Below are 23,058 nucleotides of genomic sequence, written 5' to 3'. Positions count from 1 at the left end.
TTTTTTTTTTAAAGATTTTATTTATTTATTTGAGAGAGAGAGAGAATGAGAGACAGAGAGCATGAGAGGGAGGAGGGTCAGAGGGAGAAGCAGACTCCCTGCCGAGCAGGGAGCCCGATGCGGGACTCGATCCCGGGACTCCAGGATCATGACCTGAGCCGAAGGCAGTCGCTTAACCAACTGAGCCACCCAGGCGCCCTATTTTGAATATTCTTAAACAAAATGGTCCTAGAAGTCCTCTTGAATTGGCAGAACATCCTGAAGGAGGCTTAATAATTTTATTTCTCACATGCTAAGCCTCATTGTATGATTTATTTCAGGATGTTTTCTTTTGAGATTAGAGATTGCACTGAAATTTCTTCATTTCTCTTCTGACACTAATGAGTGATTTCACAGGATTAATAAAACCATCCACTGCTGATTACCTTCCCTACCACTTTCCCATTCCCCCAAAATGAGAAAAATAAAAACAAAACACAAACCTATACACACTTTGGGCTCCTTGGAGACAACCAAACAGGTCACGTTCAAGTAGAGACACACATGGTCTCCTGAGTGAGCTGCCGAGCATATGGCGCTCAGAAGATAGTAGCTGAGTTGACTGGAATTCATGTCATATGTGGAACATAAAGAAAAGGGGGATGAATAGCCCAGCAAGAGAAAACCAGACACCAAAGCTGTCTTTAGAAATTGGGAGGGAAATGGAATTAAACTGACTGTGGAAATCCCCCAGGGAGTGGGACATTAGGGAGACAGATGTTGCCTCAATGGAAGGAAGGCATTTCAGATAGAGTTGTCAGAGATAGAAGGGATGTCTGGGCAATGAAAAAAAGAGTCTGTTATTGAAAGTTTTTGAGCCTGGAATGGGTGACAACCTGACAAGAATGCTGGAGAGAAGATCCAAATGTTGAAGGAGAGTGGGAAATGTAAGGGGCCTTCCAACATTGAGAATCAATGAAGAAGATGTCATCACCAGCAAATATACAGATATCTGGGAAGTGCCTATACATTTCTTATTTCCAGGAATGATGGGAAGAGTATTTCTCCCATTTCTATGGGAGGGTCTATTTCTAAGGAGGTGTGATGTCAATTCACTTTTTGACTGCAACAGAAGAATTAAGCATATTGATCATTTCACTTCCCTAGCCCATGGTTTGATTAAAACACCATGGCCCTGGGAATAACCCAGTGGAGAATACATCCAAGACCTAATAGAGATATTATCATAATCCACATTGATGAATATATTTATTGGGTACATACTATGCGCTAAGTACTATGGATAGATAGATGAAAGCCTTTCTTAATTACCCCAGGTAATTACCTGTATTGTACTTAATCCTTTCTTACAAAATCTCTCATATATTATAAGTTTTTGTAAGTAATTTTCCTCTGCATTACAAGTTCCTAAAGAATGTGACAATCCTTGAGTCCCAATCTTTGCACCACTGGCCATTACCACTGTAAAATACAAGAAATAATAACATTTCAGGGTCCTAAGATGGGTGCCAGGAAAGAAAACGTCCTCATTTTTCTGATAGACTGCTTTTTCTGAATGGAGCATTAAAGATAGTCTAATTCTCTCCCCTTGTCAGACGTGCTTTCGCTTGACTTCAGATTCAAGGTGATTAGGAGAACGTAAGAGACCAAGAAGGGAAAAGTTGCTAAGACTTCCTTGAGATCGCAAAGAGGGGAGTTGCTAACATTGAAGAAAATGAGGCCCCTGGGCCTCTGTCTGAGCTGAGTCTGTTCTGTCTGTGAGGCCCCATGCCACCTTGGTCTAATTGCCATCGTTGTTCCTGGGAATTGTATCTGTGGGGTGTTGTGTAGATTTCAATCAATTCTCTTCCCTCTTCCAGTAGGTGTTACAGTGTCTGCTGTGTTCTCTACACTCTTGATGGTACTCAGTAAATTATAAATAACGACTAAGACTGATTGCTGTTATTTTGATGGAAACAAACAACTTTCCAGGCTATAGATTGTGAGAAGAGTCACTGCTATATGGTTTCCCAGAGCACACAGATATGGCAACTACCACAGGAAACTGGAAGTAGTTATCGGTGCTTTTTGAGGTCAGATCATTCCCTAGCTTTACGTGGACATGTTCAGTGGGCCGAAAGGAAGCCACAGTCCTCAGGTACCAAATCAACCACCCTGTAAGGAGTAATTCAAGTGGTCTACACTGGGAAGGGTATTTTGACCAAGTAAAATAATAGCAAAAGTCGATGTTACTAATTAGAGCATTCTCTATGCCTATCCAATCACACTCTCTCCTTACTTCTTTCCCAGCCAGAACTCAGCAAAAACAGTAGAAATATCAGACTCTGCCAAAGGACTGTTTTCAAAGTTAAATGTGTTATGCTTCCTAACTAATTTTTCTCTTGAGCTTATGCTTCTATCAAAATTAAAGTTACTGCTGTCAGTCGGAAATTATGAAAGAGCCACATTCCATGCTGACATGTTTTTACCCAGATTATTAGCAGAATAATAAGTATAGAAACCTTTCAATATGTTGGTATACAAGACAGAACTTTATATAATTCTCAGTGTCACTTTAAAAATGAATCAGAACGGTTTTTCTTCCAAAGTTAAAAAATAAATAAATAAAAGCTAATAGTCTAGAAACATCCTAGGGCTGTGGTTCTTAAAGCTAACTATCAGAATCAACTTCAGAGTTCTGCAAACAACACAGAAGCCCAAGTCCAATGCTAGACTTGACCTATTAAATTAGATCTTTTAAAGTATATTCCTGACCTTGAGATTTTTTAAAAACTCCAAGAGAGATTTGGAGCTGGGAAACCAGGTTTAAGGGCTACATTTAAAAAGTGTGAAGTCTGGGGCGCCTGGGTGGCTTAGTCGTTAAGCGTCTGCCTTTGGCTCAGGTCATGATCCCAGGGTCCTGGGATCAAACCCCGCATCGAGCCTCGTATCGGGCTCCCTGCTTGGCGGAAAGCCTGCTTCTCCCTCTCCCACTCCCCCTGCTTGTGTTCCCTCTCTCGTTGTGTCTCTCTCTGTCAAATAAATAAATAAAATCTTAAAAAAAAAAAATGTGAAGTCTTTTTCAAAGTCAGGCAGCAAGCTGACATTTATAGTCCTATTAAGTTATTCTATTGAGGCTTCTTTTAATAAATGCACAGTAAAAAAAAAAGACATACATTTAAACTTGATCTGTATCAGGAGACTTCGATTTGGGTTTTAATTGGAAATGTCAACCATGTATCTTTTGTTTAAAAAGACATAGTTTAAGACATGAAGAGAAATGAAGCTGGACACCTACCTTACCTTATATACAAAAATTAACTCAAAATGCATTAAAGACCTAAACATAAGACCCACAACTATAAAACTCTTAGAAGAAAACAGGGGGAAATCTTCATGACTTTGGATTTGGCAAGGATTTTGGAGCTATGACACCAAAAGCACAAGCAACAAAAGTAAAAAAAAAAAAGGCAAGTTGAACAACATAAAAATTTCTATGCATCAAAGGAGATAATCAACAGAATAAAAAGGCAACCTACAGAATGAAAGTATTTGCAAATTCTATGTCTAAAAGGGGCTAATATCCAGAATATATAAAGAACTTACAACTCAACAACAAAAAAGCAAATAACCAGATTAAAAATGGGTAAAAGACTTGATTAGACCTTTCTCCAAAAAAATGGCATAGAAACGGTCAACAAGCTTATGCAAAGATGCTTCACATCATTCATCAGTAGGGAAATACAAATCAAAACCACAATGAGATATCACTTCATACCCATTAGGATAGCCACTATTAAAAACAGAAACAGTAAATAGTAAGTGTTGGCATGAATGTGGGGGAAGGAGAACCCTTGTGTCCTGTTGGTGGGAATGTAAAAGGGTGCAGCCACTATGAAAAACAATTAACATACTTATTGGGTACACACCATGTGCCAAGTACTGTGGATAGAAAGACGAAAGCATTTCCTAATTATCCCAGGTAATTACCTGTACTCTGCTTAATCCTCTATTGTAAAATCTCTTTCATGTATTATAAGTCTATGACAGTTTCTCAAAAAATTAAAAAAGAATTACTATATTATATAGTAATTCTACTTCTGGGTATATATCCAAAAGAATTGAAAGCAAAATCTCAAAGAGAGATTTGCATACCCATTTTCATAGCAGTACTATTCACAACAGCCAAGGGGTATCCATTAATGAATGAATAGATAAGCAAATGTGACATATACATACAATGGAATATTATTCAGTTTTAAAAAGGAAGGAAATTCTGACACATGCTACAACACAGATGAACCTTGAGAACATTATACTGAGTGAAATAAGCTAGTCACAAAAAGACATACTGTATGATTCCACTTATATGACGCATCTAGAGTAGTTAAAATCATAGAGACAGAAAGTAGAATGGTGGCTGCCATGGGCTAGGAGACAGGGGGAAAGGGGGGAAATGGGGAGTTTTTTAATGGTTACAGAGTTTCAGATTTGCCAAATGAAAAAGTTCTGGAGAGTGGTTGCGCAGCATTGTGCATACACTTAACACTGCTAAATTGTTCATTTAGAAATGGTTAAGATGGTAAATTTTATGTTAAGTGCTTTTTATCACAGTAAAAAAGATATAATTTAGGAAGTTTGCTATAAAGTGAATTTTAGTTATGATGAGGGAACAGAAGGCTAGCTGAGGACAAAGCAGAAGCTAGTACCCACCCCCACCCCCCCCACACTTTGGGATATATGTGACATTCCTCAGGCACTCCTGGCTGCCCTAAAGGAAAAACAAATGGTTAACTGATGGAGATCACAGTCCTGCAGGACAGAAGTCTCCCTCAGTTTACAAATGTCCTAGTGACTTACAAGGAAGAGCTTTCTTATCAATAACCTAACTTCCAGAGACCCATAACTCAGTTTCCTGAAGCCCTAACATCTTCCCCTACATGAAATTGAGGGAGGCTGAGGCAGAGGAAATGTAAATAATATTGAATTTCTTTTGAACCTGAAGCCCATTGACAAGGACGTGTGATAGGAGGAATGTAACACTCCTCTAGGAAACTCCCAACTGTCTTCATGTTCGTGCCTCATTAGAGGGAAAAACAACCTTGGCTTGACAATAACCAGGCCTCCAGTATCCTGAGAGTCTTTAGCATATGGCAGTCCTTCTGGACACCCCCTTTGTGCTCACTTCCCCAACTCCTGAGTATATAATCAGCCACTCCTCAAGACCACAGGGCAGCAGCTCTTTCTGCCCACGGGTCTGTCCTCATGCTTTAATAAACCACCATTTTGTACTAAAGACGCCTCAAGAATTCTTTCTTGGTCGTCAGCTCCGGACTCCACCCCACTGAACCTCACCTACATTCCAAAACTCCACCAGTTAAGTGATTTCTATCATCCTACTACCTTCCACTATGAAATCAGAACAGCTCATCAAAATAAATAATCTGGAATATAGTTAAAGCAAAGTAAATAAAAAATCTGGAAAATATTAAAAAGGCCTAATAAATAGGAAATCATAACTTCCCGATATCAAAACACTTAATAAATAATATTTATAACAATACAATATTTATGCCCATGTATATTAATATATAAATAATAATAACAAAATTTTTATAGATGATACTTTTATAAGTAGATATACCATGTAGTTTTAAATTGTTTAAGGTATGGCTGTATATTTCAAATGGTTGTGATTGAGAATCTGCAGCCATACATAATCTTGAGAGTTGTATATCCAAAATATAAGCTCTTTTTTAACTGGGCGGGGGCAATTTTCAATATATGTAGCTCTTTTCGGGACAATACCAGACTAGTTTGTTACCATATTCTGCATACTGGGGAGGTAAATGAGAGCAAACAAAGCCCAGGAAGGAAACACACAGCTCAAGCTTAGAAGTGAAAGTTTTCTCTAAGGAGTTCTGTGGCATTGATTTGGCAACTAACTCAAGTATCAACAAATTAGCAGATTGTGCCTATGCTGAGCAAACACATGGTTTGCCTACTTATTTCACACTGTCGCCAATATTCAATTTACACATTGATGCCGTATTTTGTTTTGTGCCTGAAAAAGGACAGCTCACTGTCTGATGAAGGCTGCGGCACCTGTAATTGGAAATAACCTGGTAGCTATGATATAAAATCTGAATTCTCTATGTTTTAACAATAAATTCTTCCTTAGAGTGTATTTGTAACGTAACAAACTTCCTTAAATCAAGACTTGAATTTGTATAAAAATTATTAAGCTTGGAATTGAACTTCTGTAAAAATTACAAATATCTTTAGTGTGGATACAAAAATATGGAAAACATTTGTACAGATATGACAGTGGGACAAACCATACCTTCTAAACTTGGATCGGTGGTGGAGTAAACAACCCATCATTCACTGAATGCTTACTTTATATTCATTATCTCATTTTATTTATTTATTTATTTATTTAAAGTAAGCTTTATGCCCCACGTGGGGCTTGAACTCATGGCCCCAAGATCAAGAATCACATGCTCTACTGACTGAGCCAGCCTATATGCATTATGTCATGTTTGCTCTCTACCATCATATAATAAAAGGGTTCTTATTCCATTTAAAGCTAGGGAAACTGAGGGCTGGAAAGAATGCATGTTACCCCAAAACTACCCAGCTCAGCTGTATGATGGTCTGGATTTGAAGATGGTTCTATTGACTCCAAAGCCTTTTCCCCTTAACTTCTGGGCATTGTAATTTCTACCAGTTTTATTACACTCACTTTCACTAACCCAATTGAGTGCTAGGAGAAAAGTCCTGTGAGATATATTTTTGGTATATCTGGTACATTTTTAGAAGGTAAACCCTAAATTTAGTCTCCAAAGATGTATCTACTACATCTTAAGGAGTCTTGTGGCATGATGCAAAATAAAATATTCTATTTAAAAGTCTCTGATGTTGCAGATAAAATTCCAACTCATTGAAATATCCATTATTTTATATAAGGGAGTATCCTCCTCAAAAGCATTATCATTGGTGAGAGGTACTGAAAACATTTTAAAATTTAATGTATAATAGTCTTTATTTAACATTGTTTTTATTTGTTTGCTTTGTTTTGTTTTAAGTAGGCTCCACAGCCAGGATGGAGCCCAATGTGGGGCTTGAACTCAAGACCCTAAGATCAAGACCTGAACTGAGATCAAGATGCTTAGCTAACTGAACCACCCAGGAACCCCTGCTTAACATTGTTTTTTAAACTGAATGATGATAGTTAAAAGAGGACAAAATATTTTTTACATTGATGAGAAATATTATGTAAGGCATTAGAATTTTAGGGCTTTAAAACTGGAAGTTACCTGAGTAATTATCTTGTTCCTTTCCACATTGTCTCTAGGGCATAAATTAACCAGAAAAAAAAAAAAGTCTATTCTTTTCCAAAGCATCTCAGAAAATAAAATTTTAAATATGCTTTCAATAACACATTCCAGGAGCTTTAAAATATACTTGTGTGGTCTCATTTAAGAACCATTTGCAGCTTCTAATTGGGCAGAAATTATTAACATATGCCTGTAAAATCAGTGTATGATATCCCATTAATTTGTGTCATATCTGTCCATTCAATAATGTGCCTCACCAAGATAAAGAATGATTTCAGAATCCTGATTCAAAAGTGCCATTACTTGAAATAATAGTGTTCACTTTCAAAGTCACAATTTCCTGAAAATTGCACAAAGACACTAAACTTTCTGATCTAAAGTGCTTCATGCATTAGTTATTTTTATAATTTGATCTTACATGCTTGCAATTTCAAAAGATTCAGTCAGTCACTATATGAATATATAAGCAACATCTCTAAACGGAATTGCGACAGGAATACAAAAATGTCTGGGTTAATAAAGATGGTTTAAGAATTTAAAAGAGAGTCTGAGGAGATTGGAAAGCCAGTCTTACCTGAAATGTGTTAAGTGTCTCTGGATGTCAAGGTCTAGAATTGGAGTGGGTCTGGAGGATCCCAATGGTGATCTATCTTGGCTCAAGAGGTCTTGGAATTCTTTACAAATTTGTCTAAAATGAAAGATTCATCATTGAAGTTGAACCCTTAACATGGGGCTTTCATTTCATCCCATGATATTTTACCAAAGGTTTGTTTTCTCATTTAAAAGAGGACTAGATTAAAAAAAAAATAAAAAATAAATAAATAAATAAATAAATAAATAAATAAATAAATAAAATAAAAGAGGACTAGGTCAACTTTCATAAATCAACCTCCAAAGTTCCATCTACAACATACAGATGAGGTTCACAACAGCAACTTTGCTCCCAAGTACTATAGGAAAATTGTAAAACTTTGGAAGTGATCAACAGCCCACAAGCACTGACAAAACCGTGTTCGTTTTTAAGGTGAATATTCACAGATCAACCTCAGCACAAGGAAAAATCTATATGAAAGGATCACACTTAATCATTGTTTTTTTAAAATATTAAAATATGATTTTTGGAGGGGATATCACATTTGTAAAAAGTTTAAATCAAGTTATGGGCTTCTTTCAGAGCGGTGATTCAAGTAGGCTTTGGAAAATCCTGTTTCCCAGCATTTCATTAGATTTCAGACTCTTGTGAACTGAATTCATATTTTAATATTTAAAGTATGTAATCATTTACCACAATTCAGCCCATTAGCCTCACAAAAATGATTGTTATGTCCCATGTAATATGGTTTCTTGCAAAAGGTATGCTTAAGAGAAAATCTGCTGCTTTTCTTACATTAAATAATTGTGATTTCTGATGAGTTTTAATTACCACATTACTATATATATTGAATAACAGCAAAGCCTTTGTGATACATAGTCTAAATGATACAATTCTAAAGAAGCAAAACATATAAAGAAAACAGTTTTTTTTTAAACAACAACAAAACTTACTAGATTAATACAGTAATTGAAGAATGAAATAAAGGACAGACAAGGAATTGCTCAAAAGAATACATCATCTAATATGAGGCCACTCCATAGCCAAGGGATAATGTGATAGTGATTAGGGGTTTTTTTTTGGTCTGGATTTACAACGGGTAGTCATAAAAATCTAATCATTAGCCCTGATTATAATTATCAATGTAGCTAGCCAAAGACAAGTAAGTACAAGAGAGTCAAATTATTCCAAGTGAATGTTACTCCATGGACCCAGCCACTAATTTCTCTCCAAATCATTTGTGTCATTAACAAATAACTACCAAAAAGTGACAAAATGTCTTGAATCACAAATAATTTACCAGTGAGTTAAAGCCAGTAGAGTTTTATAATTAGGTGCCTAAATTTCTTCTAAAGACCATTTGTGATTTTTCAAATGAGCAATAATCCCCAGGGTTATTACCAGTGTTATTTTCATATTGTGTGAGTTTATAGAATTTGCCCTTTTCTTTGTGAACACAGTTGAAAGTAAAAGTGGGTCATAAGGAGAGGAAAAACAAACAAAAAACCAGAGATGGCCCTTATCTGCTCTAAATCAAACAGGATCCTCCATATCCTCCAGCTAATGTTTTAGTCTCTGAGATACAGCATCTAAATGCATGCTTTTAACAACTGCATGTGTATACTTTCATTGAGAATATTTGATCTGAATTTATCACTTTTTCTGTTCTGAGTTAGAGACTTAGTTGATTGACTTGCAGGTGTATTGCCTATGTTTTAATAGCAATTTAAACTAAGTTTTTGATGCCAGTCGGTGGCATCAAGTGATGCCATTTGGTAGGGCATCGTTATCTGTTGTGCTTTGTGTTACTGAATAGAGTTAAATATACTCTTATCTTTATTTTTTAGGAAAGTTCTAACTAAAATTTTAAATCCAGATTCATGCTATCATTTTTCAGACTGGCAATATAAATTACTATTTGATAGACTATCAGTATGTTCCATTACTACAAAAAATATATATATTGGGGCTATTTAAAGATGAGTCTTTTAATTTTATACCAGATTAAAATATATTTAAAAATTCAAATAAAGGTTGAAATGTTGCTTTAGTTCTTGTGGTATGATATCAGAATTATTTGGATAATTGAAAAAATTAGTTTATAAGCTGGTAAATCAACTTCCTTACTGTATAAACATTATAGCAAGTTACAATAAACTTAAAGGGGATGAAGAAATGAGGAAAAGACAAAGTGTGGAAAAATTTAACTTGTGCTAAGCAATTCAGCTACACTACACAGGAAGCTGTATCGGGAGAAGTTGCAGAATTCTCAACCTCTGGTATTTGATTCTGCTGCTCTTAGTTCTGACTTAGGACAGCTTCTTGACTTAAAAACAGAACAATTCTGTAGTCCCCCTTAGGCAATTATGATCATCATCTCATTATGACAATTACAGAGATATTATTTTTATGACTAGTTTTGTCCTCATTTAAAATTTTATTTATAAGGCTACAATAAGAAATACTCATTTCTCAAAACAAAATGTCACATTATGAATTATGTAACACAAGATGATCTTTGGTGAATCACAAATTCTAACTTTATCACTTACGTCACTGTCCTTAAGGACATAATTTTTAAGCTGATGTCTGAATTTCAAGTTCTGTGTTTCTCCTTTTGACAATTATTGTTATAGTAACAATTAAAACATGTTAACGATTCTGCTTTACCCTGATGCAGATCAAATGTTAAGCATATTTAGTCCTAAATTCAATGAAGAAGTTTAAATGTGTTTTCCATGAATCAAAGGTTTTGTCCAGTACATTTTTAGAATTCAAAAATGGTCTAATTCAGTTTCTGTCCCTCCTATATAACTGTCTAATTACACCAACGTATTTGGTTAATCAACAAAACACAAGAAATTAAGAGGAATTAGGAAGCTCGACCCTTAGTCAATGGGCCTTTCATTTAATTATGCAGTTGGCAAAATAATTAAATACAACTGAATCTGTTATTCATAGAGTTAAAAGAGAAACATGTAAGCCAATCCAACAATGCAGATCAGTTATTGGATCTCTCATCCAATGATTTTGAATTTCATATGATTTTTGATGCAATTGTCACAGTCTTGTGAACAAAGATGAGCTAACTAGAATGTAATGAGTATCCGTGTAGGCTACTTAATTTCAACGTTGAGCATTTTAATTGAAAATATCCAAAGCTTTACTATTAGAAAATTAGAAACTTCTCAGAACACATGTTGGATCCATTCATATATTGCAGAAAAAGCATGTTATTCCTACACATCCCTTAATTTATCCACTTACATTGATGACTACTTGTCTTGTATATATTTGCTATGACTACATAGTCTCTCATTCTTGTTTCCCATTGTCTATAAGAAGATGGATGGATATACACAACCAAAAAGACAGAAAAAAATTATACAGCCTGTCTCTTAATTTCTAGATGTTTATGACCTATTTACTCATATAAACTAAGGTAACTGGAATCAGTGAACCCAATTCTTGATTATTTAATGGTTTGCAAATGTCCAGCTATGGGCAGAAGGATCAAAGTACATGTTCTCACAATATTTTATGAAACCAATGTCCCAAATATCATCTAAAAATAGACATTATTGAGATCCTAGGTAAAAGGAAAATACTACTCCTGAGTTGAATCCACTACTCTAAAATAGACGTCTCAGGGCGCCTGGGTGGCTCAGTTGGTTAAGCGACTGCCTTCGGCTCAGGTCATGATCCTGGAGTCCTGGGATCGAGTCCCGCGTCGGGCTCCCTGCTCGGCAGGGAGTCTGCCTCTCTGACCCTCCCCCCTCTCATGCTCTCTATCTCATTCTCTCTCTCAAATAAATAAATAAAATCTTTAAAAAAAAAAAAAATAAAAAAAAAATAAATAAAATAGACGTCTCAGCATAACTTTGACAAATATGGAAGTACTTCTCTTAATCCCCTCAAGTTCTTCTAACACTGGACTTCGGTGAAAACAAAATCTCCACATCAGTTTGAACGCACAGACGTTTAAATAGAGTATGGGAACTCTCCAGAAAGTGGGTACTTGTGTTCTGAATGTTAATAGTGGCATTGCTGTGGGTGGTAGAGATGGGCAGCTATGGAACCATCCTGGGGAAAGGAGGACAAAAAGAAGGATTTCTCTGGATTAGGGAGTGAAAGTCTTAGAATATGCATGATGAAACTCTAACCAACTACTTTTGAGGCAGAAAATATAAAGGTGTCTTTTCTTGGATAATTTGTATCTGGGGATAACACTGTCATTCAGAGGTGTCACATGGGTACACATATTGGGAAAATCTGTATAATCCTGCCAGCTAGAAGGATACTATGCTTTGGGAACACCTGGAGGACGCTACCTAACTTCTAGCAGTGTATTCTTCTCTTGATCTGTAACATGTCTTTATAGTTCTCCCAGATGGTATTAAGGATTCAAACTGACTACGTGTACTTTCAGTTTCTCCTGGAGAAACTAAAATGTTACTGATGAAGACCCCTCTGGGTCTTGCCTTGCAAGAGGGCAAGAGTAGAAGCAAAACAGAAAGAAAGATCCCCCAGGAGATTAGCCACACAAAAAATCCAGGTTCAGCTCTTTCTACCAGCAAGTTTTTAGGAGCTTGCACAGAATAAGGTCTATCCCGAAATCTTAAATCCACATTTTATACCTGCCTTCTAATTTTCTTTCTCTAACCCTTGTTCTTCATTTTCTTTCTCTGCTGGTCCTTTCCCTTTCGTTTCATTGTTTTACCCTTTTTCTCCTTTTGCCACCATCTTTTGTTTTCCTTCTCTCTGGGGCAAGATGAATCATCCAAGTTACTCTCAGAAAAGCACTACACAGATAGATCCCAAACCCAAAGAGTGCCAGCCACAAGCAGAACAAATCCCAAAAATGGGACTCAATATCGTGGGCAAAACTGTTGGGTGGTAGGTTTCCCATTTAAACCCTTAAACTTGTAAAAACAAAAAAAGATCTATGTGACATTAGAAGTAGGTAGAAGAAATATTTAGTTTTGGTTTTATGCATTTTGAGGCCATTTAAATTTTAGCCAACCTGTTGTGAAGTCCTTTTCCATCAGTTTCTGAGAAACAACGTCTTTAACACTTACCTACTTTATATTGTCTCTTTGAAAGTTTTCCCCAAATAAGAAACTAATTTAGAAAAAATAACTTAACCCACCTGGGACTATTAGTTCTAAACCCTGAACATACAGTTAGAAAATTAGATAAGATTATTAATAGTCTATTATGTAGCATAACTTATTTTAATAAAGAGAGCAAGAATTACCTATTGCCTGAAAAGTTTTTCTCTAAAAATTTGAACATGACTTGCAGCAGCATTTACTGTTCTGTTGGGTTTTTACACACTCAATGGTAGTTCTTCCATTCCTTATCAAAGAACTTTCAAGTTTGAGGGAATCTGAACTCATCTTATGCAAGCTCCCCTTTCCTATGTCATCTCTGTCATTATTTTAATTCACATTTTTGTTGAACTTTACACTTTTCAGAAGCTTTCACATACATTATACCTTTTCTTTTCGACAGTATCACCACAGGAGATGAGACAGTATAGGGATTATTTGCTTAATTATACACCAGAAAAGATAGGGACACTGATGGTGATTCTTGGCCCCAGAGGTCTCCATGTTACCTCTCACACACCTGGGTCCTCTTTTGTCATATTCTCCAAACATTCATAGTGTTTTAAGATCTTCACCCTCATGTGTTAAGACGCAGTGAGTGGTTTCGACCGAATCACATAGCAGCTAATGACACATTTGCCTGGAATCTACATTTCCTAAACATACTTTTCTCCTAAGAACTCCTGCATATTCTGGAGAGGTTTTCTAAAAACTTTCATCATCACTAAACAAAGGTAGTTTGTAAATCTTGCTATGGGTGCAAGGCTGGGGGTGAGGGTATGTCCTTGTGTAGTACATCTAGCTGCTGAAGCTTGAGACCCTCTGCTTTAGAGAACTGGTACTTTCTAGACTCTTTCCCTCACTCAAAGAAAACGGAAAACCTGAGAGAAGGCATATAGAGACTTCCCATTCTGCTTACTTGGTCGCTAGGATCATCTTTTTTCTTGCTGTCTGTTCTTTCTGTTCCATATGTTGTCTGGCAAGATGTTCTCCTACAGCTTTGGCTGGAAACTCTGTTTCACAAGTGTAGCCAAAATCCCGAGCCAAGTGTAAAGCTTCTCCTGTTGGCAGACAATAAAAGTCAGTTTTCCACAAATGTCTAAACTCAGTAAGAGTAGCACTTTATATTTTCCTCAAGCCTCATCCCTCCTTGTGGTCAGATGGATCATTTTTTCCTATTTATTCTAAATAATCCTAGGGAAAGGACTTTTGGAGTGGGGGTAGAGTAGGATGAGGAGAAATTGAGGAACAGAGAAGCTACTTACCAGGCAAATGTACGTGAGAAACTGAAGGGGAAAACAAGAACAATGATCTAGGAGTTTTGACTTCCCTAGAGGCTCGAGCCCAGTTTGGCTTCTCAGATCCTATACATTAATGCCCGAGGGAAAAAGCTCCATGGGCTTGCCATTCTGTTGTTGATCGACCTACAATCTATCCTTAGTATATTTGAAATATTCAGATATCTTTCCCAGGGGATCTATCAAAATATTGACAAAGGGTCCAAGTAACTTTCCAAAGAACCTGAAACACTTTGGAAAGGGGAGAGCAGTGAATGTTATCAATTTCATACCATTATGTTTGCAAGGACGCTAGTGTGTGATCATAGTACCAGCATCATCAGGCTTCATGGTAGGCTTCAGTACCTCTTAGCACAGTGCACAATGCTTCGTATGTACATTAGTAAAAACACAATGCTTTTTAAGTATAATAAAATCATAAATAACTTTTAGCCTTTCACAAACATCTTAAATCTGAGTAAATTGGTAAGAAGTGAGGTAAAAATGGCTTATCTGCAAAGTAAGGTTTGGCAATATAGTTCAACCTTGAAAACAATAGTAGTTTTAAAGCTCAAGTCAAATTTCACCTGAGCATGAAAACTTAAAAAAAAAAAAGCAAGCTCTCATTGCACATATACTCAGCATTTACTTTGCTCAAGGTGCAGTGCTATGTAGGAGTAATGAGGGATATAAAAGGGCTGTCCCTGTTTCTAGGACAATGACAGTCATCCCCATAATAGTAGCAAAAAACACCCTAGTAGCACTTTCTAATTTACATTGCAACCTATATGAACACTATCATCTGCTCATGTTTACTGACATTATGTTGCTATTATACATAATAAAGCCATTGTACTACACGTATCACATGAGTGTTACAGATAAAGTGTTTTACAGACATTCAAAGGGGGAGAAGGGGGTCAACATGGGGAATTAGATCAGATAATGTCTTGTGAATTACGGATCAATGATTTCCAACCCCCTCCCCCATTTCAAAGCAGTGGCAGGTTTTTAGTTAAGATTTTCATATTCATGTAGTAGGAAACATCCTTGTTAGCCATCCATTCTAAATAGGAAGAGGACATAACTACATGGAAAGGGTCCCTATATTGATGAGTCTGGGAAGTGCTAGTTATTGAAGGGTCACGGTTTTAGATAAAGCTGCAATGTACAGGAAATATTTTTAAAGTGCTTATTACCAGTAGTTTATCCCCCTAACTGATTAGGAAAGAAAATGTGTGCATATTTGGCAGAAAAATGGCACAAAGATTAAAAAAAAAAAAGACATTGTGGGATGCCTGGGTGGCTCAGTCTGTTAAGCATCTGCCTTAGGCTCGGGTCATAATCCCAGGGTCCTGGGATCGAGTCCCACATCAGGCTCCTTGCTCAGCAGGAAGCCTCCTTCTTCCTCTGCCTGCAGCTCTCCCTGCTTGTGCTCTCTCTCTCTGGCAAATGAATAAAATCTTAAAAAAAAAAGACATCGTAATGCCATATAGGATGGCCACTTTTGCTAGAAAAATGACAGACGGGAGATAATTCAAGACATTTCAAAATTGAGGTATAAAATCTGAAACAGTGGCCATAGCACATGACTGAGGATAAGCTCATGTGATCTTGAGACTACAAGTATCTTGCCCCTAACACAATAACCGTTCACAGTGTCATCTTCGTACATTATGTTGAGTTATGTATATTGATATATCTGCATATTGCAATATTGTCACTGAAAGATATTTGGGTAACATTTTCACAGACACTATTACATATATATTTGTCCTCCACCGCTTGTGCAGTAGTGGGAGAAGTGAAACGGTGCAAACAGGAGGGTGGCAGCATGTCTCCTAAATTTTATGCTAAAACCTGATTCTGGCCCATTATATGCAAAGCTCTCACCGTGTGGTAGTTTTTAAAACAGTTTGAATGGAACAGCTGCTATTTACATTTATACTGACAGCCAGATCCTTCCTTCCCTTAGTTCTGTTTACTGCTTTCTCTTGCTTGCAATGTAACATTGTTACTGGATGTACAGCGATGCTACATCAAAAGAAGTGGCAAGTGAAGACACTCTGATACGTAGTTAAAATGTGTGTATCATGCCACAAAAGCTTTGTGTGTGAGGGCCCAAGAATGAATGAATAAATGAATCCATGAATTAAAATACACATGATATCCAGTAAGGAGGACAGATTTGTATTTAAATCCTGTACAGCAGGTATCTTAGAGTCAACGAGTTTAAGAAAAATAGAAATTTTAGGATCAAAAAAGCATGTGAAGGGGTGCCTGGATGGTTCAGTCAGTTAAGCATCGGATTCTTGGTATCCCCTCAGGTCATGATCTCCTGGGTCATGAGATCAAGCCCCACAATGGGGTCCCCCCTCAGTGGGGAGTCTGTTTGAGATTCTCTCCCTCTGCCCCTGCCCCACACTTACATGCTTGCACGCACATGCGCATTCTGTCTCTCAAATAAATAAATCAACCCTTTTAATTTTTTTTTTTAAGCATGTGAATAAGATTCTAGGGGATCTGACTGATTCATGAAGATAAAGATCAATGAGCTTCTCTGTCTTTGTGGTGGGACAAAATTCCCACGTGAACAAGAAGAGGGTGCAGCAACCTGTGGTGGAAGAGTGATTTAGGAAAGGCCGAGAACATTTTTCCTTCTATTTCCATACGGCAAATATTGTTGTGTCACCTCATATCTTTGTGATATGAAGTAGGATGCCCTAGTTCTTTTTTTTTTTTTTTTTTAGATTTTATTTATTTGACAGAGAGAGACACAGCGAGAGAGGGAACACAAGCAGGGGGAGTGGGAGAGGGAGAAGCAGGCTTCCCGCCGAGCAGGGAGCCCCGATGCGGGGCTCCATCCCAGGACCCTGGGATCGTGACCTGAGGCGAAGGCAGACGCTTAACGACTGAGCCACCCAGGCGCCCCAAGATGCCCTAGTTCTTTGTTTGCAAAATAGGTTTAAGTCATTTTTACATTTTAATGCACTGTGCCACTTGACAAACCGGTACCCTCCCCTCTTTTTTACACAACCGAAGCAATACACTAACTTTAGCATGGATGGCCATTTTATATCATGTCATTTCAAACATACTTTAGAATTAGGATGGATGTTTGGGGGTTAGGGTTATTGCTTGTAGAGGAGTATGTTAAGTGCAAGGCTTTAGGGTCTATAAGCCAAATAGTGCTTACCCCCCTTCCAAAAAAGTAAAAACCCCTAAGAAATATTCATTCTTTTCAATAATAACATCAGTGGTAGGTGACTCTTACTGAGTAACTCTCTCAAAAAGCTAGCAGAAGTAAAATTACAGAATATGAAAATAGCATAAAAAAGAATTTTCTCCCTGATGTCAGGACACTCATTTTTCACACTCAAAAGCAAAAAGTAAACAACTAAGGGGAAAATATTAGGAAAAGTTTAAATGTCCATCACTGATACAGCCTAGAAGTGGAAAGTTAATGGGAAAATGTTTTCTGGATCACCTGTTTTACTGAGTTTCTGGGTTCCTACATTATTTTACAGGAAGAAGATCTAAATGTATTTTTAAGTAGAAATAAATACACCAGATTTTCAACCTTTTATAAGTCATTAAGGATTTTTCCTTCCTTTAGAGTTACTGTATTTTAGGGGAAAATGTACTTTAGACAATTAAAAATCAACATCTAGTACACTAATTTGCACTAAAGGGTACTGCTATATTGTTATCACCATATAATTCTTACCAACTGTCAATGTAACAATATTGCCTTAAAAACAATTTGTTTAACTTAGTATTGCAATACCCAATGTTATTAAATAAAAGCAACAATTCATATGTGTTAACTTCTAGTCACATATCTATGATTTCAATTTTATTTATATGTATGGGAAACTAGCACTTTGAAATCTATCTGTAGGATTATTCCAAGAAGTACCTATTAGAAAGCAGATTTGAGGGGTGCCTGACTGGCTCAGTCAGTAGAGCATCCGACTCTTGATCTTAAGTTTGTAAGTTTGAGCCCCACATTGGGTATAGAGATTACTTAAAAATAAAATATTAAAAAAAAAAGCAAATTTGAGAATATTTTCAAACCTGGATAAGATATTCTATCAACTAAACTGTAATATCAAGCCACAGTAAACCATCAAGCTGAAGGACAAAATTAATATATTATAGGTTTCCCAAACTATTCTGAAAGGAATGTACTCTGTAGCACTCCATATAATAGAGTCTATGATATAAACCATTGCCTTATAATGTGGTAGTTCCCTAGTTTAATGATGATTTTGTTTAGACACAAACACTTTGTTTCTCAAAGCAATAGTTTCGTTCCCCATTCCACACCAAACACTTAGCACAGCACCTGATTCATAATAGGTACTCAGTAAACATCTGTCACATGAAAAAGCTTTCAAAGATCTTATTGGTTAATTGCAACAATAGTCTTGTGAAGACTTCTAAAGAAAATGGTGATAAACTGGAACAAAGAATTGCTAGAAAGAATGAACTATACAGAAAATCCATAAAAATAGAGTCTATCCTTGTATCAGTGGAGGCATTTTATAAAATAGACTATACCTATATTTTTCAGCACTTTCTGCTCCCGTAACCTGGGGTTTTTTGTTTTTGTTTTTAATGTAGGGGTGTCAACCCATAACAATCAATCTCTGGGTATGTGCCTGTTTTGAAGCTCCTGAAGTAATCTCAGGCCAACATTAAGAACTACTGTCCTAAGGTGATGGGAAAGCATTATGTAGGGATTAGTTGTACACCTTCATGAAATAAAAGAATTCTGTGGCTTATACAAAAGGAAGGCAGTCACTATAAAGTCAATTATAAACCATAAAGACCTCTGTCTATCAGGGCTTTTGCATAAAGAATTCTGCCTTATTTGGCTGACATACTATAAACTCTAAAAACAAAACAAAACAAAAAGGAGAGGCACCTGGCTGGCTCAGTTGGTAAAGCATGTGACTCTTGATCTCAGGATCATGAGTTCAAGCCCCACATTGGGCATGGAGTCTACTTAAAATAAATAAATAAATAAATAAATAAATAAATAAATAAATAAATAAATAAAATAAAAACAAAAAACGGAAACGTAATGGTAGAAGGAGAGACAGACAGCACTGTTAAGGAAACGAAGTCATTAGTCTACTGAAAAAGTGTATTTGTACAGAGAGATATAGTGTGAGATGAAGCTTGCTTTTCATACTAGCAGGGAAAAGATGGGTTTTCAAGAAAAGGTGCTGGGACAACTGGGTGGCCATCTGGAAATAAACAAATAAAATTGGATCTATACCATGCATCTAACAACAAAACAAGGTCCAGATGGATCAACAATTTAAACATAAAAAATAGAACCACAAAGTAATTAGAACACAGCAGAATTCTTTTATAGTCTTGGAATAAAAAAGTTTTTAAAATATTACAGTTAAAACTAAAAACCATGATATAAAATATATGAGACATATGATTATACTCATATCAAAAAGTCTGTAAGGGTGCCTGGGTGGCTCAGTTGGTTAAGCGACTGCCTTCGGCTCAGGTCATGATCCTGGAGTCCCGGGATCGAGTCCCACATCGGGCTCCCTGCTCGGCAGGGGGTCTGCTCCCTCTGCCCTCTTCCCTCTCGTGCTTTCTCTCATTCTCTCCCTCTCAAATAAATAAATAAAATCTTTAAAAAAAAAAAAAAGTCTGTAAGACATAGATCTAAACAAATAAGCAAACCAACAGAAAACTTGTAACAGCAAACAGACAAACCAAAGCTAGTGGTGGGGAGGCTTTGCAACACAGATCAGAGACATACAGCCAGTTTTCTGTTATATAATGAACACTTACCAACCATTAAGAAAAACATTTAAAAATATCCCATAAGGGCAAAGTAAAAGAATAGACAGAGAAGCTCATTAAATTCTTCTAGGAATACCTAACTCAACCTCCTTCATAACTGAGGTAGCCTTTTTTTTTTTTTTTTTTTTTTACCCATCAAATTAGCAAAGATCCAAAAGTTGCATATCTACGGAGTTATTTATGTAAGTGTAAGGTTACTCATTGTAGCACGATTTGTAATAGCTGAAGATTGAAAACATCTATATAATATTCAGTAGAGAACTGGTTAAATAAATTATGAGACACTCAAACAAGGGAATATCATGAGTGTTTAAAAGAATGGACAACTTGTAAGCCCTGAGAAAAAAACACTATTATAAGGTGTGAAAAAAAGAAACTGACAGCAGAATAGTGTGTATAGAATACTATAATTTCTTTTAAAAATTAAAAAATCCAATGCATACACACACATATCCTTGGAAGGAAATAGAGACACCATTTGTTTTCTGCCAGGAGGGGAACTGGACAACAAGGGAATAGAGTGCAAAACAGATATTTTACAAGATGCTCTTTTGTAACTTTTAAATTTTCTACCATTTGAATCAATTATCTATATAAAGTTATATTAATTCAAAAGTAAAATTACTCTCTGACTCCATTCTTAGAGAGATTTAAATCTAAACTCAAATATTTATTGTAAATTAAAACACAAGCTATTCCAAACCTGCCACTGTTATTCAGCAGGATGTAGACATCAAAGGAAGAACTACAGTCTATAATTTTACTAAAATACCTATGGATTTTGATAAATGTAAATCATGGAAATAAAGCAGAAACTGCGTGTTTGAAAAGGACATTAGTCGAGACATACACATTGAAAGACAGAATAATGGAAAGAAGAAAATAAAATCACGAGGGAAGTAATGCAGAGACATGTGTTTTTAAGTGAGCAGCACAATTTGCAAGAGTGAGCAGTGAGATGGACCAAAGCGGGCAAGGGCAGGCAGGACTCAGCCAAACAGGCTTGGAGACACTTGCCTTTTTGCAATGAGTAAAAGCAGGAATTTAAGGACGCTCCAAGCACACAGTCAGACCCAAAAGCATATGGGTAGTAGCCTATTTCCTCTACCCCTACACATAAATACCTTTTTCCCCTGAAGATGAATGAAATCATAAGATGCAGATCAGGGGAGTAATATTACAAATGACTTAAGAACACGTCTCCTAAGATGGTGTCTATTTGTCCACAGCGTTGTCTGATACAATCTCTCATTCATGGAGATCAATTCTTGAAAATTCTGGTAAGTGCTAGTTCCCAGATATAATATCTAATTGTTATCTAATTACCAATTATCAAAGCAGAGTCTCTCAGAAACTCTTCCATACTTTAGAATAAGAAATTTACAAATAACGTGATACCTTAGTCTGGGGGGGGTGGGGCGGAAAGCTTTTCCAAGACAGATCTTAAAATGATTCACACAGGCCCTACTAGCATTTACTTTATTGAGCCCAATTCCACCGACAGCTCTGAAATGCAAAAACTGTGCTCAAGACATTGTCCATGACAGAGTGTTTGTATGCAAAAGGGAACACCAGGTTCTCCTAGTGACTGAGCTCTTCCATCTGACTGTCTGACCAAAGTGAGCACCAATTAGAGCTATTATTACAAAGGGCCAATTTATTAGCCTTTTTATGTCACACACAGTTTAAGAAGGAAGCTGGAAACCTTTATCCTGAAGGAGGGACTAACGTGGGAATGTGAGTCTGGAATGGCCAGACTCATGGGATGAAGGTCCTTTCAGACTTACAATCATGCCATGAGTCCCTGAAGGCTAGCTTTCAGCTCCAGATTCCCATAGAAACCCATCGTGGTACCACGTGAAGGTAATGAGAATATCCGTTTTGTTCTAAATTTCATGAGAAGAGCATCTAAAGCTGAGCATGCCCTGTGCATGTATTACCACTAATACTTGGCAAAGGACTTTGGTGTTTGAATCCTATGAGTCTCAAGCAGTGAACAATACTTCTTCCTAAAATAAAAAGCCATGGACTAATCACATCAGGAAAACTTGATATACCTATACTCACTCACTATACCTCCTCTCTAGGAAAGAGTTCATTGCCAAGTCAGTTGTCCTTGTCTACGTGAGTATATTTAATCCTACATAAGATGTACAAAACAGGGGTGTCTGAGTGGCTCAGTCGTTAAGCATCTGCCTTCGGCTCAGGTCATGATCTCAGGGTCCTGGGATCGAGCCCCGCGTCGGGCTCCCTGCTCCGCGGGAAGCCTGCTTCTCCCTCTCCCACTCCCTCTGCTTGTGTTCCCTCTCTCACTGTCTCTCTCTCTGTCAAATACATACAATCTTTAAAAAAAAAAAAAAAGATGTACAAGACAGATGTGGCAGAGTTGAGTGAAGGACCATCAAAGATTTGTCCTTTCTTTACATACTATATAGCGTTGCTGCTAAGAAGACTCTGCCCAGCTAGAGACTACATTTTCTAGTATCCCCCACACCCACCTCTGGAATTGGTTATGGACACATGACTAGTTCTTGGAATGTGAACAGCAGTAAGGTGGGTAAGAAGCTGTGTACTTTTGCCACCATGTCTCTCCTTATTGTGAGTTCAATGAACGGGCTCCTAGGACCTAGAGAAGGGAATAGCTACAGATGGAAGGACTCTGGGTCCTTGATTAAAACTGTGAGAAAAGGCCCCTGGTGAGGAACACCCACCTCAAACTATGCTGAGAAATAAGCTTCTATCATGGTAAGCCACTGAAAATTTTGGAATTAACTGTTATAACAGCTAACATTGTCCTAACCATTACAGATATTATGATCTTTATTTATAAACTAAGACAATGAAGCTGAGTCAGTTTAAGTAACCAGCTCAAAGTCTGACAAAATTTCAACGGTGAATTTATTCAGGACAGGGGAGGCGTA

At 36.9% G+C, this 23,058-nt stretch overlaps 1 protein-coding gene across 1 annotated transcript in view; it reads right to left on the bottom strand.

Moving 5' to 3' along the window:
- TFAP2D (transcription factor AP-2 delta) overlaps positions 1-23,058 on the bottom strand; it is a 54,123-nt gene that overhangs the window by 10,121 nt on the left and 20,944 nt on the right. The window contains exons 6-7 of the mRNA XM_081827482.1: positions 13,942-14,083; positions 7,894-8,007 (exon numbers count right to left, since the gene is read on the bottom strand). Of these exons, the coding sequence (XP_081683608.1) occupies positions 7,894-8,007; positions 13,942-14,083 (256 nt within the window). The remainder of the gene's footprint in view (positions 1-7,893; positions 8,008-13,941; positions 14,084-23,058) is intronic.

This window comes from Leptonychotes weddellii, chromosome 8, assembly GCF_054177405.1.
Source record: "Leptonychotes weddellii isolate Sample4059 chromosome 8, ASM5417740v2, whole genome shotgun sequence".
NCBI lineage: Eukaryota > Metazoa > Chordata > Mammalia > Carnivora > Phocidae > Leptonychotes > Leptonychotes weddellii.
This window is presented reverse-complemented; position numbering and strand designations above follow the sequence as displayed.